The sequence below is a fragment of the Tachysurus fulvidraco genome, chromosome 8 (genome assembly GCF_022655615.1).
Source record: "Tachysurus fulvidraco isolate hzauxx_2018 chromosome 8, HZAU_PFXX_2.0, whole genome shotgun sequence".
Taxonomy (NCBI): domain Eukaryota; kingdom Metazoa; phylum Chordata; class Actinopteri; order Siluriformes; family Bagridae; genus Tachysurus; species Tachysurus fulvidraco.
The window spans coordinates 25,473,157-25,490,157 of NC_062525.1; the positions used below are offsets into that span (position 1 = coordinate 25,473,157).

Sequence of the window (17,001 nt, forward strand, 5' to 3'; positions counted from 1 at the left end):
ACTACAGGCTACAATCTGAGGCGTATATTTTCAGAACCCGCGATGTAACCGTTATTAGACATTATAACTGCTCATAAAACAAATCAATCCCTGGAATGTTCACAGCATTTATCTTTTATTAAAGAAAGCTTTATTTATTTTGTTGGTATTCAGCAGAGTAGAAGCTCAGGGCATCATTTTCATGCTGAGAAGCTTCTAACAGCCCCAGACGGAGCAACAGGGAAAACAGCCAGGGTTGCCAGATTGGTTCTTGTGAAGATGCCAGATTGTGCAGATATGCGTCCAAATCCAATCACCCATCTGATTCGACATCAACCAGCTCTTTCAGAACTTTGCCAAGTTATGTGTGCCAGGGCCTAACTGTGGAGTTCGTGTCAGAAATAATAGGGGGATTTAGCACAATCTGGCAACAGCAGAAACATTGCAGTTATATGAATATATTGGCGCCACCTAGAGGATATTCTCACAGAGGAAAACATACAATATGGACTTTTCAAGATGTTGTATTAATGAATAAAAATATAGAAATACATTTCAAGTCAGTTGTGGTTATGATGGAAATAAATAGTCGAATGGAATAGAGACATAAGGAATAATAGAAATAGAGAAATAAGATAAATGGACAAAAGGGATAGAGCTGCAACAATAAGAGTAATAATGTCTAATTTTATACCTTCAAAAATGACCAACATGTTTGATGTGGAGTTCAATTCAATTCGATTTATGATGTCATGAGGAAGAAACCGTGAGAGGAACCAGACTCAGAAGTCAACCTCATCCTCATCTGGTGACACCGGACAGTAATAATTAGTTCCCAACCCCATCTTTCTCCTCTTGTGCTGCACATCAGTGTTGTGACATGAGGTCATGTTAAGTCCAGAGCATATTCTGTTACTTACACACTAGAACCCACTTAATAAAGTGATCAGTAAACACAGGGATTCCTGTTAGGGTTTGGTTTCACATCGCATTCACATTCATTCATTCATTCATTTTCTACCGCTTATCCGAACTTCTCGGGTCACGGGGAGCCTGTGCCTATCTCAGGCGTCATCGGGCATCGAGGCAGGATACACCCTGGACGGAGTGCCAACCCATCACAGGGCACACACACACTCTCATTCACTCACACACTCACACACTACGGACAATTTTCCAGAGATGCCAATCAACCTACCATGCATGTCTTTGAACCGGGGGAGGAAACCGGAGTACCCGGAGGAAACCCCCGAGGCACGGGGAGAACATGCAAACTCCACACACACAAGGCAGAGGTGGGAATCGAACCCCCGACCCTGTGTGAGGTGAACGTGCTAACCACTAAGCCACCGTCCCCCCCATCGCACACAGGTCGCTTGTCAATATTTACCAGTTTAGCCCTCGTGCCTCCATCAGTGGACAGCTGATAACTTCATGTTTAAGTTCCTGGTTATACGAGTAGACTTTTTTAACTATAAGGTTATAGAAGGGAAATGATGGACGTGTTCGCCTTTGTTCCTCTCCAGGTTCTCAGGGAGCCACATCGAATTTATTCGACGAGAAAGCAAAATACGAGACGTCTCAAAGAAGAAACAGAAGAACAGAAGAGTTATTAAGAGCGATTTTTATTAATAATGATAGATTTGCCAAATATACACCTAATATATGAGTCTGATTATTAAATGTTATACAGATATATAACAACAACAATGACAACAACAAAAAGAAAGGAATTAGTTTGGTTTATTAAGAACAGGGTTCACATGAGTCACGGTCGGTCCAGTACGGATCTCCTCCAGAGCTTCGGCTTCGCATGGAGAAAACCCTTCAGCTCCTTCCACCAAAACCGGGTTTGATTTGCGTGACCCTGCAGCTTTACGGCCTGGTTTTAAACATGGAAACGAAGCCTGCGGATTACAGGACAGCTGAGGCCGATTATATGCAGCGACGATCCTCATAACACGATAAAATTTACCCTGATTTCGTTTTTTTTTTTTTTTTTTTTTTTTTTTTTGAGAATGTAAATAGAAAAAAAATCATTTTACCTTCCACAGGGAAACAAAAAATAAAAATTAAGTAGTAGATTACAAAAAAAAAAAAAAAAGCATGAAGCTTAATTCTTCTGTTTGGAAACATTTCCATGGAGATGGATTTATTTATTTATTTATTTTTTACAGTAATTAAACTAGTTCTAAAGGCAAAAATCCAGTCTAGCAAAATCATTAAAGTGCTCTGAGCACCAGCGCAAATGTCAGTCAGGTGCAACCGTTCAAAAATTAATAATAATAATAATAATAATAAGATTTCAAACTAAATTACAGACGAACGGATTAGTTCACAGCAGGAAGGTTGATGTACAAATCATACAGTATTTTTCCACTTCAGTGCATGAATGAAAATAAATGCTGTAAATGTAAGAGCAGGACTGAACACCGCTGGAATGCAAACAAAATCCTAGCTTTAACGCCACACGGTACAGAACAAATGCATCGTAGCTTGAAACCGGCCCACGGCCTTTTTCCTTCTTGCGTACGGACGTCACGACTACTTTGATGTCCTTGTAACGTTAATACATTCCTGAGAGCGAGACAGGAGCCAGAGAATTCGACACACAGGTAGATTTGTCGACTTTGTCCGAAGACGTCGTCGTTCCAATTTCGCTTCTTTTTTTTTTTTCCTCCTTCAGAGCTCGACTTTCTTCTCGGGGGAGATTCGGGGGACTTGCAGAAAACGTGCCATTGGTTCTGTTTAAACCGACAGGAACGTGAAATCGGGGTTTTCAGACTTTCGAGTCCGACACGGCGGCAGTCGTTCAGCATGAGACGAGGACGTGAGACATATTACAGTTTTTGTTTACAGTAAAAAAAAAAAAAAAGGCAGAACAAAAGCAAAGACATGAATCGTATCAGCTCTGAGATGAGGAACATTTCACAGACTCGTATACAGTGATTACGCACCTACATGGGAATCTCTAGAAAATTAGCAATGCCCTAAAACTTTTTCAAAAATAAAAGCTGCAACAGAATTTTGCTAATATATAAATATAATTTAAAAAAATTAAAGATTAATAAAGAAAGAAAAAATAATAGCTGTCCTGGTCTGAGAATCCTGGTCTTGATGTTTTGATATAAATCATTTCTCCTTTTTTTTTTTTTTTTCCCAGCTTACTGCGTGGTTACATCACAAAAAATATAAGAGCGTATTTATTCAGGGGAATTAATGTGTAAAAAAAAAAAAATAACCACAGGCTGGGGTCAGGGGTGGGTTGCAAAATTCCGGGAATTTTCAAGGCTGGAAACTTTCCATGGGAATTAACTGGAATATATGGGAATAAACTGGGAATTTTAACAAAAAATGCAGAGTTGTCTATAACAAGGAACTTAAATGTGTTTTAAAAAATCTTGCAGCATAATTTTGTTAAAAACAACAAGATTTAATGCGATTTAAGTAGAATCTGTACCCTGAGCTCCTCGGTCACTCGCACACAGCACACTGCTTACTGGAAGGCCATTGAGGCCAAAACCCCTGCAGGTACTTGTGTTCTTCCATAACATGCACAGTAACACTTTATTTTCGGGGCATTTTACTAGTTGCTTATTAGCATGAATATTAATAGAATATTGGCTATTTATTAGTGCTTATTAAGCACATATTAATGCCTTATTCTGCATGACCTTATTCTACATTCTTAACTGTATAATCCCCAATACCTAAACTTAATAACTCTTAATAAGCAGTAAATTAGGAGTGTTATGACCAAACAAAATGTTTAATATGATATAGTTTATATAAATTTCCCTATATTTCCAAATAATTCCCATAAATTCCTGTAAATTCCCATAAAGTTTCCAATTTGGAATATTTAGCGGAAACTTTTTGCCCCATTGCAACCCTAGGTCAGGGGTCAGGGGACATCAGGGCAGCACGGCGTAAAGGAACGGACTATTAGCATCGGCAGACTTAATGAAGCAACTCTACATGAAAACGAATCAAAATCAATACGAATTAAATACGAGCTAACATCAGAGATGGGGTTAAGACGCTGTGGTGTGCAAAAGGTGAGAGAATTTACTTTCTGCTATTGCGACGGAAAAAAAAAGAAAAGATACTATGCATGACTATGTAATGGATTTACCTGAGAAAACACTTTATAGACAAATAAAAGAGGGGGGAAAAAACCCAGGCGCGTAAAGAGCAACTACAACACCAAGCTTTTTCAAACAGGTTACTTCATCATAGTCCACGTAGTGCAGGACCTGAATAAGGGAGAGAGGAATGAAAGAAAGAGTAGCTACAACTTTATAAATGTCCTCTCTGATGAGATGAGCAGTGTGTTATGGCTGAAGAAGAACCTTTCAGTCATCCAGTATCTTCTGCAGCACCTTCAGCAGGTTCCTCAGGCCGTAGATGTAGCCGTGGTCGTGGACCTCGCTGGGGAAGACGTGGGCAAAGTCGATCATTCGGACCTCCACCTCGGGCAGCTCCTGCGCTCTGGTCTCCTGCTCGCAGGCGTCGCTCTGAGTGAGGAGGTCGTGCCACGCGCTGTTGTCCTGCGTGCCGGGACGGCGGCTCTGCACACGGGCGTTCCTGTGCAGGGAGTACATGCTGGACAGGTTCTGCTCGATGTTGTTGTTGTACTCCAGGACCCCTTTGTTCTTCTGCAGGCTCAGAGTGACGGGTTTGTCCTCTGGGGCCGAATTAAGGCCCTCGTAGACGAACAGTAGGGAGCTGGCGTAAAAGTTCAACTGCCTCTGCTTCTCGAACCAGCGCAGGATGCTTTGGACCTTGGTGACGCTGGCAGCGATGACGTCTCGCCGGAGGCGGTCGCCGTTGTAGAAGAACTTACACAGGCCTGTGGTTAAGGGAGACATGAAGGAGGTTAGAGGCTGGAGACAGAAACCTGGGATTGTGTCATTATTTGTCGAAGTAATGAAGAGAGCAAAGTCCCAGAATGCAATGCAGCAGCACACGCCTAATTACACCAGACACACAAGACAGACAGTGATTTATGACGAGACAGCAGCGATGGCGTCAACGTTAATATTCGCCCGGAAATCTAAGCGTTCGGAGGCCGATGTGTTTGAGCCGAGCGTACAGAGGAGGAGGAAGAGGTGGAGGAGGAGGAGGTGAGAGAGAAGGATAAGGCAAAGAAATGATTAAAACGTTTTAGATGGAGGGTGACGCGAGGGCTGAATCTCACACGGTAATGATGGCTGAACGGCATTGTGGGTAACGTTGGTACTGAGGATTTCATGTCAGCTCTAAAGACCATGTGACTCGTTGAAGACGGACTGTCCCTTTAAATAGCACGAGAACACGTTAAGGAGGAACACGAACGAATATCTCACCATCTTTGACGGTATCCTTCATCAGACCACGTCCATAATGCTGGTCATAAGTGTCAAAGCTGTCCAGGCCCACGTTGTACACCTAAACACACACACACACACACACACACACACACACACACACACACACACACACACACACACAGACACACACACACACACAGACAAACACAGACACACACACAGACACACACACAGACAAACACACAGACACACACACACACACACACACAGACAAACACACACACAGACACAGGGAGAGAGAGAGACTGAGAACAGAATAGTTGAGGCTGTAAACTGTTTTATTACATGACATGTCGCCCTCTTGTGGAGACTAAAAGATATAACACTTAGTTTACCAATTAATTGAACAAACAAGTAGAGAAAACGGATTCCTGTTAAAAGTCCATTAAGAAGCCAAATCAATATTAATACTCTGCAAATCTCTGGCTGTAAGGAAACAGGGAAAAATCTCTGGATCTCCAACCAACGCAGTGGTGTAATTCCCAGTAATGACTCGTGTTGCTCTGAAACGGTTTGAAGCTTAAACAGTTTTTTCCGTGAGAACGTAAACGTCCTGAGACGAGACGAAGGCTTTCACACGCTCATGGGTGCGGTCATGACATTATGAGGCTGACATCATTTACAAATGTATTCATGTAAACACACACACACACACACACACACAGATATATACATATCATTTGCTTGAGTGTGTGTTTGTGTGTTGTATACAATCTCGAATTGTTAGGAACCGCGTTCATTCGGCAACCGGGTGGAGATGCTTTTGTGTTCACACTGTTGGAGTGATTGTTTGAGTTCTGTTCAACCTTCTGTTGATCCCAGAGGTCTCTGACTGATCGGTTCACTCCCAGAACTGCTGTTTAGAGGATGACCTTTTACTGTATTGTAGCTTTTGTATGCTTTTTCCTACACAAAATTCTCTAGTGTAAAAGTCCCAGCAGATTCCCAGCGGTCTCTGAAACACCTGAGCCTGAGTCTGTCCGGCACCAACACATGGGCTATGGTCAAAGTTTTCCCCAATCTGATAATAATAATGATAATAATAATAATAATAATAATAATAATAATAATAATAATAATAACTGACACTTTCGATCCATGTCTACATGTGTTTATCTCCTGAGGAACAGTGGAGGCTCAAGAGGTTAAAGCTCCTGTTGATCAGAGGATCAGTTCAAGCCCCTGCACTGCCAAGCTGCCACTGTTGGGCCCTTGAGTAAGGCCCTTAACACCCTCTCTGCTCCAGTGGTGCTGTATCATGACTGACTCTGTGACCTCCAAAGTTTGGATATGTAAAGAAAGTATGTCACTGTGCTGTAACGTAGATGTGACGGTAAATAAAGGCGTCTGTTCTATTCCAGGTTTGTATGAATAAACAAATATACAGGAGTTCCTAATAAACTGGACAGTGAGTGTATGTGTGTATATAAGAGAGATTCATTTTGTTTTACATTGTGATTCTTTTCACCGGCGTGTGATAATGACGTGTCAGAACCGTCAGATGTGGCACTTTAAAGGATCCACTTTACTGTGATGTTGTGAGAAGGACATGACACAACCCTCATAAATAAAAAATAGCAGCAGGCCAAACACGACCTGTCAGACGAGCTCAGAAGCTTCGAGTACGCGTTTCCTCTTAGGATATTAAAAGCGGCTCGGTCCCACATAACCGAGACGTCTGTTGTGTAAACCTCGCGATGGGCGGAGGATAAGGACAAAAGAGCCCGTGTGCGAGTCTACAAGCCTGACGAGGACTCCAGGGGCGGTCGGCAGAGCTGAAGGATGATTACAGGAGGTCTCTCGGGACTGTCGGAGTGATAAGTTCGTCCTGTCAGACGGATAAGACGCACACGTTCACACAGAATACTGATGATCGGCTCCAGGTCCGAACGCTAAAGGCTGTTCGGCTGATTTAAAAAAACAAAAGATAGATCTGTTTCCATGAGGATCCATAATTTATTAGCCCGTTACTCGCAGCACACAGATGAGCTGGACGACTCCGATACGTTATGCAACACAAAACGCTGAAACTGTGAACTCCATCTGCTCTGCTGTGTAGGAAAGGGGTCAAAAAAACAGAACAGAACAGAACTAACGGTGGGCCGTGATCCGGACCCTTCTCTAAACCGGAGAGATTTTATTCAGAGAATTTTCCTTCTTTTTCTCGCTAGTCTAATCTGACGTGAAGCCGCGGCTCATTAAAATAAGTAAAAATCTCACTTATCCTCCATGTCGTGTTGTCTGTTCAGACTCCATGGCGCTGGTCCAAAGTGGTAATCTGAAGCGCTTGTGGAAAACAAAACATAACCGCTTCCATGTCTTATTTATAGCCGTCGGCTAATAATTAATGTTTAGACGCTAAAAGGTGAACGTTGCCGTCGGGTCGAGTCGCGATAGTGAGCAGGGAATTTAGGTTTTAGACGATGTTTTAAATCTGCTTTACACAGAACTTAATGGTGTAGGAACTCTTTAATATCACTTTGGATATCAGACTCTATCCAATAATCAGACACTTGACATCCTCACGGTAACCAAACCGACTCCATGGTGAGAAACACACAACAATCAGCGTCCCACACGTCCAAAATATTCTCTTCTGTGGCTTTAAGAAGAGAAGCTAACGCCGTCCTGTATGAGGTCGTATACACAATGTCTACTCCTGTATACAATCAACTGTATTAATCATCTGATTGATTAAAGTGTGTTTGATCCATCTGTGCTTCTGTGATTCAGTTCACTCCAGCAGTTTACAGGTAAACACACACACACACACACACACACACACACACACACACACACACACTGTCTGTGACTATATTTGTCTTTCAGAGCTGTGTGAGGAATCAAGCCCATCAGGTTTGTGATGATGGTGAGTCATTGTGCTCCACCACAGGGTTTGATTTGCATCAGATTTCTTATCATGTTTTTCCATTTCCATAAAACTCATTTGTCCAGTTCAGAAAACTGCACAGCCCTCATGAGGAGCTCCACTGGTGTAGTATGGGGTGGTGTGGGGTTACTGTAGGGTGATGTGGGGTAAGGTGGGGTTACTGTAGAGTGGTGTGGGGGTAGTGTGGGGTGGTGTGACTGTAGAGTGTGTGGGGTGGTGTAGTGTGGGGTCGTGTGGGGTAGGGCGGGGTTACTGTAGAGTGGTGTGGGGTGGAGTTAGTGTGGGGTGGTGTAGGGTTACTGTAGGGTGGTGTGGGTTAGTGTGGGGTTACTGTAGAGTGGTGTGGTGTAGGGCTAGTGTGGTGTGGGGTTAGTGTGGGGTGAGGTTAGTGTAGGGTGGTGTAGTGTGGGTTGGGTTTAGTGTGGGGTGGTGTAGTGTGGGGTTACTGTAGAGTTGTGTGGGGTTTGTGTGGTGTGGGGTTAGTGTAATGTGGGGTTAGTGCGGGGTGGTGTAGTGTGGGGTGGGTTTACTGTAGAGGGGTGTGGTGTGGGGTTAGTGTGCGGTGGTGTGACTGTAGAGTGGTGTGGTGTTAGTGTGGGTGGTGTAGTGCGGGGTGGGGTTAGTGTGGGGTTACTGTAGAGTGGTGTAGGGTTAGTGTGGGGTGGTGTAGTGCAGGGTGGGTTTAGTGTGGGGTTACTGTAGAGTGGTGTAGGGTTAGTGTGGGGTGGTGTGGGGTTACTGTAGGGTGGTATGGGGTGGGGTACTGTGGGGTGGTGTGGGGTTACTATAGGGTGGTGTGGGGTACTGTGGGGTCAGTGTGGTGAGGTGTTGGTGTAATAAATAATCTGATTAATCCCAGTGTTACTTTATTATTCATTATGAAACTTTCACAGGGCTGAAAACCTTTGTGAAGAATGAAGATGTTCTCGTTAAAGCAGCGATCTGATCGTCTCCATTAACGATGCTGTTTGGTCTCCACCTACATTTAGGTGTGAGTGTAATGATTACAGGTGTGTTTGTGGAGTTACTCTGGGACTGGAACTGAGAAACACACACTGAAGGGTCTGGAGCCTGCTGTCTGTTTCAGATGGAGCCCAGTGAGCACTTACCCTCATCCCCAGCAGCAGGAAGCCAATCTCCTCCATCAGGGGGTACTTCCTAATCTGTTGCTCACGCTTCTCCTGCGAGGCAAAGGGGTCGTAGCTGCGCTGGCCGATCTTCACGTCCATGATACAGGGCTTCTGGAAGCGGCGTGTGACATCCTCCAGCTTCAGGTACAGCTCTGTGGGTCAGAACCGTTACCGTCATTACGTCATTAAAGTATCAAGAGTCCATCTTTAAAGTCCACCTCGTCATTGTCACGGTTCATCATAATACACCACTTTCTCATGAACATCTGTAGACCTTCTCATTCAGATGGACTGGTTTCAGAAGCTGCTGACTTCCTGAGATTTACATCACACAACAGTCTCTTTTTAATTTACACAGAAGGGGAAACGAACCTCCGACCAGCAGCGTGTAAGGTTTTGGTAACTGAGATACAGTAAGTGGTCTTTACACGCGGGTTAGAGCAGAAGATCATCTCAGAACGTAAAGAAACTGGGATCTGGTTACGCCCTGGACGCCCAGCGAGGAACTGGGATCTGAGGCGACCTTCAATATTAAATATTAACAGTATTAAACGGTGATGTATAATTTACATAAATGTGAAACACGTCTTGCAGAAAAAAAACAAAACGATGTCTTTCACATCCCGGTTCTGAGAATCCACATTTCTGCTTAAGTTCATGATTAAGTGAAGAACCTGCTGTGACATCTGAACTGTTACAGTGAGATATGATCTGAGACGTATGTGGTTAGAATCGCTGTGTTGTGCTTCCTCTAAAGATTACATCATCGTCGTGTCACATGTGTGCTTAGGGCTGATTTGTGAGGAAGCGGATGACTGGTGCTTGTCACCTGTAGGGCTGTCAGGAGAAGACCAGGTGCTGTAGTATTTGGGAAGATGCTGCTGCAGCTCGAGTAAGCAGGGATCACAGCAATCCTTGGCATAAACCTGTGCAAAAGACAAGATTGAGCATGAATGCATGTGTAATGAGGACAAAACAGGAAATGTGCTGTGGTGTGGCGTGGTGTAGCATGGTGTGGTGTGGCATAGCATAGCATGGCGTGGTGTAGCATGGTGTGGCGTGGTGTAGCATGGTGTGGCGTAGCATGGTGTGGCGTGGTGTGGCGTGGTGTAGCATGGTGTGGCGTAGCATGGTGTGGCGTGGTGTAGCATGGTGTGGTGTGGCGTAGCATGGTGTGGTGTAGCATGGTGTGGTGTAGCATGGTGTGGCGTAGCATGGTGTGGCGTAGCATGGTGTGGCATAGCATGGTGTGGCGTAGCATGGTGTGGCGTAGCATGGTGTGGCGTAGCATAGCATGGTGTGGTGTGACGTGGTGTAGCGTTGTGTTGTGGCTTGGCGTTGCGTGTAACTGAACCATGATGGAAATACACATTATATTAAAAAGTGTTTTTTATTATTATATTACAGCACTGACATGTTAAAGTGTTTATTATTATATTACAGCACTGACCTGTTAGTGTTTATTATTATATTACAGCACTGACGTGTTAGTGTTTATTATTATATTACAGCACTGACATGTTAGTGTTTATTATTATATTACAGCACTGATGTGTTAGTGTTTATTTTTATATTACAGCACTGACCTGTTAGTGTTTATTATTATATTACAGCACTGATGTGATAGTGTTTTTTATTATTATTATATTACAGCACTGACGTGTTAGTGTTTATTATTATATTACAGCACTGACATGTTAAAGTGTTTATTATTATTATATTACAGCACTGACATGTTAAAGTGTTTATTATTATATTACAGCACTGATGTGTTAGTGTTTATTATTATATTACAGCACTGACGTGTTAGTGTTTATTATTATATTACAGCACTGATGTGTTAGTGTTTATTATTATATTACAGCACTGACGTGTTAGTGTTTATTATTATATTACAGCACTGACGTGATAGTGTTTTTTATTATTATTATATTACAGCACTGACGTGTTAGTGTTTATTATTATTATATTACAGCACTGACATGTTAAAGTGTTTATTATTATATTACAGCACTGACGTGTTAGTGTTTATTATTATATTACAGCACTGATGTGTTAGTGTTTATTATTATATTACAGCACTGACGTGTTAGTGTTTATTATTATATTACAGCACTGACGTGTTAGTGTTTATTATTATTACAGCACTGACGTGTTAGTGTTTATTATTATATTACAGCACTGATGTGTTAGTGTTTATTATTATATTACAGCACTGACATGTTAATGCTTATTAATATATTACAGCACTGACGTGATAGTGTTTTTTATTATTATATTACAGCACTGACGTGTTAGTGTTTATTATTATATTACAGCACTGACATGTTAAAGTGTTTATTATTATATTACAGCACTGACATGTTAGTGTTTATTATATTACAGCACTGACGTGTTAGTGTTTATTATTATATTACAGCACTGACGTGTTAGTGTTTATTATTATATTACAGCACTGACATGTTAGTGTTTATTATTATTACAGCACTGACGTGATAGTGTTTATTATTATATTACAGCACTGACGTGTTAGTGTTTATTATTATATTACAGCACTGACATGTTAAAGTGTTTATTATTATTACAGCACTGACGTGTTAGTGTTTATTATTATTACAGCACTGACGTGATAGTGTTTATTATTATATTACAGCACTGATGTGTTAGTGTTTATTATTATATTACAGCACTGACATGTTAATGCTTATTAATATATTACAGCACTGACGTGATAGTGTTTTTTATTATTATATTACAGCACTGACGTGTTAGTGTTTATTATTATATTACAGCACTGACATGTTAAAGTGTTTATTATTATATTACAGCACTGACATGTTAGTGTTTATTATATTACAGCACTGACGTGTTAGTGTTTATTATTATATTACAGCACTGACGTGTTAGTGTTTATTATTATATTACAGCACTGACGTGTTAGTGTTTATTATTATTACAGCACTGACGTGATAGTGTTTATTATTATATTACAGCACTGACGTGTTAGTGTTTATTATTATATTACAGCACTGACATGTTAAAGTGTTTATTATTATATTACAGCACTGACATGTTAAAGTGTTTATTATTATATTACAGCACTGACGTGTTAGTGTTTATTATATTACAGCACTGACATGTTAAAGTGTTTATTATTATATTACAGCACTGACATGTTAAAGTGTTTATTATTATATTACAGCACTGACATGTTAAAGTTTATTATATTACAGCACTGACGTGTTAGTGTTTATTATATTACAGCACTGACATGTTAAAGTGTTTATTATTATGATATCCTGATTAAAAACCCTCACTGTGTGCGATGATTGTTAGACATTTTTTGTCAGTATTTATAAAGGCTGCCTATAATTCTGCAGTTTGATATACAGAAATCAAACAAGACGTACAAATGATGAGAGATAACCGTGAGTGAGGAAAACATACTATTAAATACGACTCACCGTGCTGTAGAACTGCAGCTCTCTGGGCCCTCTGGGTGGAGGCTGGAGCTGCTTCAGTACCGTACCATCGGGATGCTGCAGTATACCTACACATCAATACAACCACAGACACATTTATTTTTTTTACTCGTACGTTGACTGTCAATAAAGTCCAGTAAGTCTCTCTTACTAACCTCTTATTACATATTGGGTTACAACAAATACATTACTGTTAGTCACTTTCCTCCTGCTGCCACCGGATTCACTCAGTCTGTACTGGTAAACCGTACTGGTACTGGAGGACTGTACTGGTACTGGTGGACTGTACTGGTAAACCGTACTGGTACTGGTGGACTGTACTGGTAAACCGTACTGGTACTGGAGGACTGTACTGGTGAACCGTTTCACACTAACACTTCTACTAAACCTGCACCAGAGTTAATCCATTCTTTATAGTGACTCTGGTGTCTTGCAGGTCACGTCATATTAAAGTGTTTATTATTATATTATTACAGCACTGACGTGTTAGTGTTTATTATTATTATATTACAGCACTGACGTGTTAATGTTTATTATTATATTACAGCACTGACGTGTTAGTGTTTTTTATTATTATATTACAGCACTGATGTGTTAGTGTTTATTATTATATTACAGCACTGACATGTTAATGTTTATTATATTACAGCACTGACATGTTAATGTTTATTATATTACAGCACTGACATGTTAATGTTTATTATATTACAGCACTGACATGTTAGTGTTTATTATATTACAGCACTGACATGTTAGTGTTTATTATATTACAGCACTGACATGTTAGTGTTTATTATTATATTACAGCACTGACATGTTAGTGTTTATTATTATATTACAGCACTGACATGTTAGTGTTTATTATTATATTACAGCACTGACATGTTAGTGTTTATTATATTACAGCACAGACATGTTAGTGTTTATTATTATATTACAGCACTGACATGTTAATGTTTATTATATTACAGCACTGACATGTTAGTGTTTATTATTATATTACAGCACTGACGTGTTAATGTTTATTATATTACATCACTGACATGTTAGTGTTTATTATTATATTACAGCACTGACATGTTAGTGTTTTATTATTATATTACAGCACTGACATGTTAGTGTTTTATTATATTACATCACTGACATGTTAGTGTTTATTATTATATTACAGCACTGATGTGTTAGTGTTTATTATTATATTACAGCACTGACATGTTAGTGTGTATTATTATATTACAGCACTGATGTGTTAAAGTGTTTATTGTAGTAAAGTGTTTATTATATTAAAGTGTTTATTATAGTAACGCACGTATCCCTGTGTGTTATTGTGTCTGTTACACTCTAATAAACACGAATAATGAAGTTAATCAGTAAACTAACACAGAATAATGAAGTTAATCAGTAAACTAACACAGAATAATGAAGTTAATCAGTAAACTAACACAGAATAATGAAGTTAATCAGTAAACTAACACAGAATAATGAAGTTAATCAGTAAACTAACACAGAATAATGAAGTTAATCAGTAAACTAACACAGAATAATGAAGTTAATCAGTAAACTAACACAGAATAATGAAGTTAATCAGTAAACTAACCTACTTTGTCCACACCGTACTTGTGGCCCGCGACCTGGTGAGAGAGCGGCACGCACCCGAGAGGTCCCGCGCGCGTCCCCGCGTGCTGCTGCGCGCTCCCCGGTCCATTGAGGAGCGCGCACGGGCTCCCGGCGGCGCGCACGGGCTCCAGCGTTACCGAGTCCATTATTTGCTTCGTCAGGACACTTTACCGCCGCACGGCCGCTACATCACCACACGACGCGCCGCTCTCGGTGTTCCAGCACAAGGCGAATCCAGTGAAGCGGATTCCATCACTCACGTGTGTTTATATACGCGCGTGCCCGAGGCGCGTGACCGTGTCACATCCCACTTCCTGTTCCGAGATGTTTACACTGTAAATCCTTTAATGACTCTGAGACCCAGCGATAAGGAACAACACACGCCATACAACGGACACAGACTAAACTAAAGGCGTATCAAACACGCACGCACGCGCGCACACACGCCGAGCCTCATCCCAGAAGACACGCGAGCCGTGTGACGTCACGCGTGACGCAACAAAGGTCACCACACGTCGTGAAAATACGAAAACATATATTTTATCTAGAGAGGATTTTTCACTGCACGCTCAGTATCGTGTCCTTTATTCCACACAGACGACGAGTTTAACTCTAAAAACGTGTTTCGGGAAACGCTGCTTTATAACATTTATTGTTTTAGGATTACTTCCGGGTTATGAGCTTATTTATCAAGTTAAAAGTCATGAGCGTTTTGTGATTTATTTCATTTTACTCTTTAATACACGTCATGTGAGAAAAACAAGCTTTAAACCAATCAGTACTATTTAAACACACACACACACACACACACACACACACACACACACACAGTTTATATGAGTGTAACTGGGATCCTGAGGCCAACTGTGAGGCCATTGCACAAGTGTATAAAGTGTTTCAGTAACAGTGACTCAGAGGAAATTGCATCAGCTGTAATGAAACTGTCTGGTTTTTCTTGGTTGAATGTGTGTATTATTATAAAAATGACCTACAGTAGTGAATTTCATCAGACACAATCACAGGTTCCTGGAGTCTGTGGGGATTCGTGTTCATTCAGCTCATTGAAGTCAGGCTGAGATGTTAGGTGAGGGTTCTGGGGTTCTGGCGGTGTTACAGCTCATACCGAAGGTCATGCTGGAACACACACTTCTGAGCACACAGAGACGTCCAGTACACGTCCAGTAAACGTTCAGTACACGTCCAGTACACATTCAATACACTTTCAGTACTCTTTCAATACACGTTGAGTACACTTTCAGTACTCTTTCAGTACACATTCACTACACATTCAGTACACTTTCAGTACACTTTCAGTACACATTCAATACACTTTCAGTACTATTTCAATACACGTTGAGTACACTTTCAGTACTCTTTCAGTACACATTCACTACACATTCAGTACACATTCAGTACACTTTCAGTACACATTCAGTACTCTTTCAGTACTATTTCAGTATACATTAATCACACTTTCAGTACACTTTCAGTACTCTTTCAGTACACACTCAGTACACATTAATCACACATTCAGTACACTTTCAGTAAACATTCACATTCACTACATATTCAGTACACATTCAGTACACATTCACTACACATTCACATTCACTACACATTCACTACACATTCACATTCAGTACACATTCACTACATATTCACATTCAGTACACATTCAGTACACATTCAGTACACATTCAGTACACTTAGTTTTTGGCTACCAGTAATTGTTGAGATGGTCAGATACACAACCTCACACGGTCAATCGTGTTTCTTTTCTGAGAATAACATGTTAGACATTTATAAATGTTATTACATATTAGACCACATGAATGAATTTAAAGAATTAACGTCTATTTTAGAGGGAAAAAAACAGAACAGGATAATGACAGATTAGTAGTTAAGTGTAAAAGCAGATAGTTTGTGCTGAACACGTACAGATGAAATTAATGTGTATGAAATAATCTGAAAAAGACTTAAGACTTTTTTTATATATATATATATTTAAACAGAACTAAACTTTGCTTTCTGTAGTAATCTTATTCGTCTAATTATGAATCTCATTACTGACACTTTCAGTCAAACCTGCTTTTAGGTACGACTTCATGCTGCACGCGTTACAAAATCCACAAGCAAATGATCTTAGAAAGAAGGGAATTATCTATGAGGGAAAAGTTTAATACCATACAAAGGTTGTGGCGCAGTTTATAACGGTCACAAAGCAGCTTTACATAAATTTAGATCTCCATTTTAACTTTTTCCCTCCTGTTTGGTTGTGTCTCTGTTTCATTTTTACAGAACTGTCATTATTTACCCTTTAAAACGTGCTGTTTTAGGAGACAAACACCAGGTTTTACACCATGATCCTGCAGGCCATATATTTAAAATCCACTGTAAACAAATCGTCGTAATGACTAAGTGACTAAGGAAGCGACTGCAATGGAAAAATATCTCTTATCAGTTAATGATGATTGCAGGTTATTATCCAGCTTACAAACAGTTCAAAGTAGAAAACAAAATATTAGGCGACT

The 17,001-nt window shown here is 40.5% G+C and overlaps 1 protein-coding gene across 1 annotated transcript; it reads right to left on the reverse strand.

Moving 5' to 3' along the window:
* Positions 1-1,586: 1,586 nt before the first annotated feature.
* Positions 1,587-15,003, reverse strand: ipmkb (inositol polyphosphate multikinase b). The gene is made up of 6 exons (XM_047817599.1): positions 14,451-15,003; positions 12,836-12,921; positions 10,201-10,297; positions 9,351-9,523; positions 5,328-5,409; positions 1,587-4,831 (listed from the first exon to the last, which is right to left on the reverse strand). Exons 1-6 carry the CDS (start codon positions 14,614-14,616, stop codon positions 4,335-4,337), a joined length of 1,101 nt encoding a protein of 366 aa, XP_047673555.1. The 5' UTR covers positions 14,617-15,003; the 3' UTR covers positions 1,587-4,334.
* Between the last annotated feature and the right edge of the window lie 1,998 nt (positions 15,004-17,001).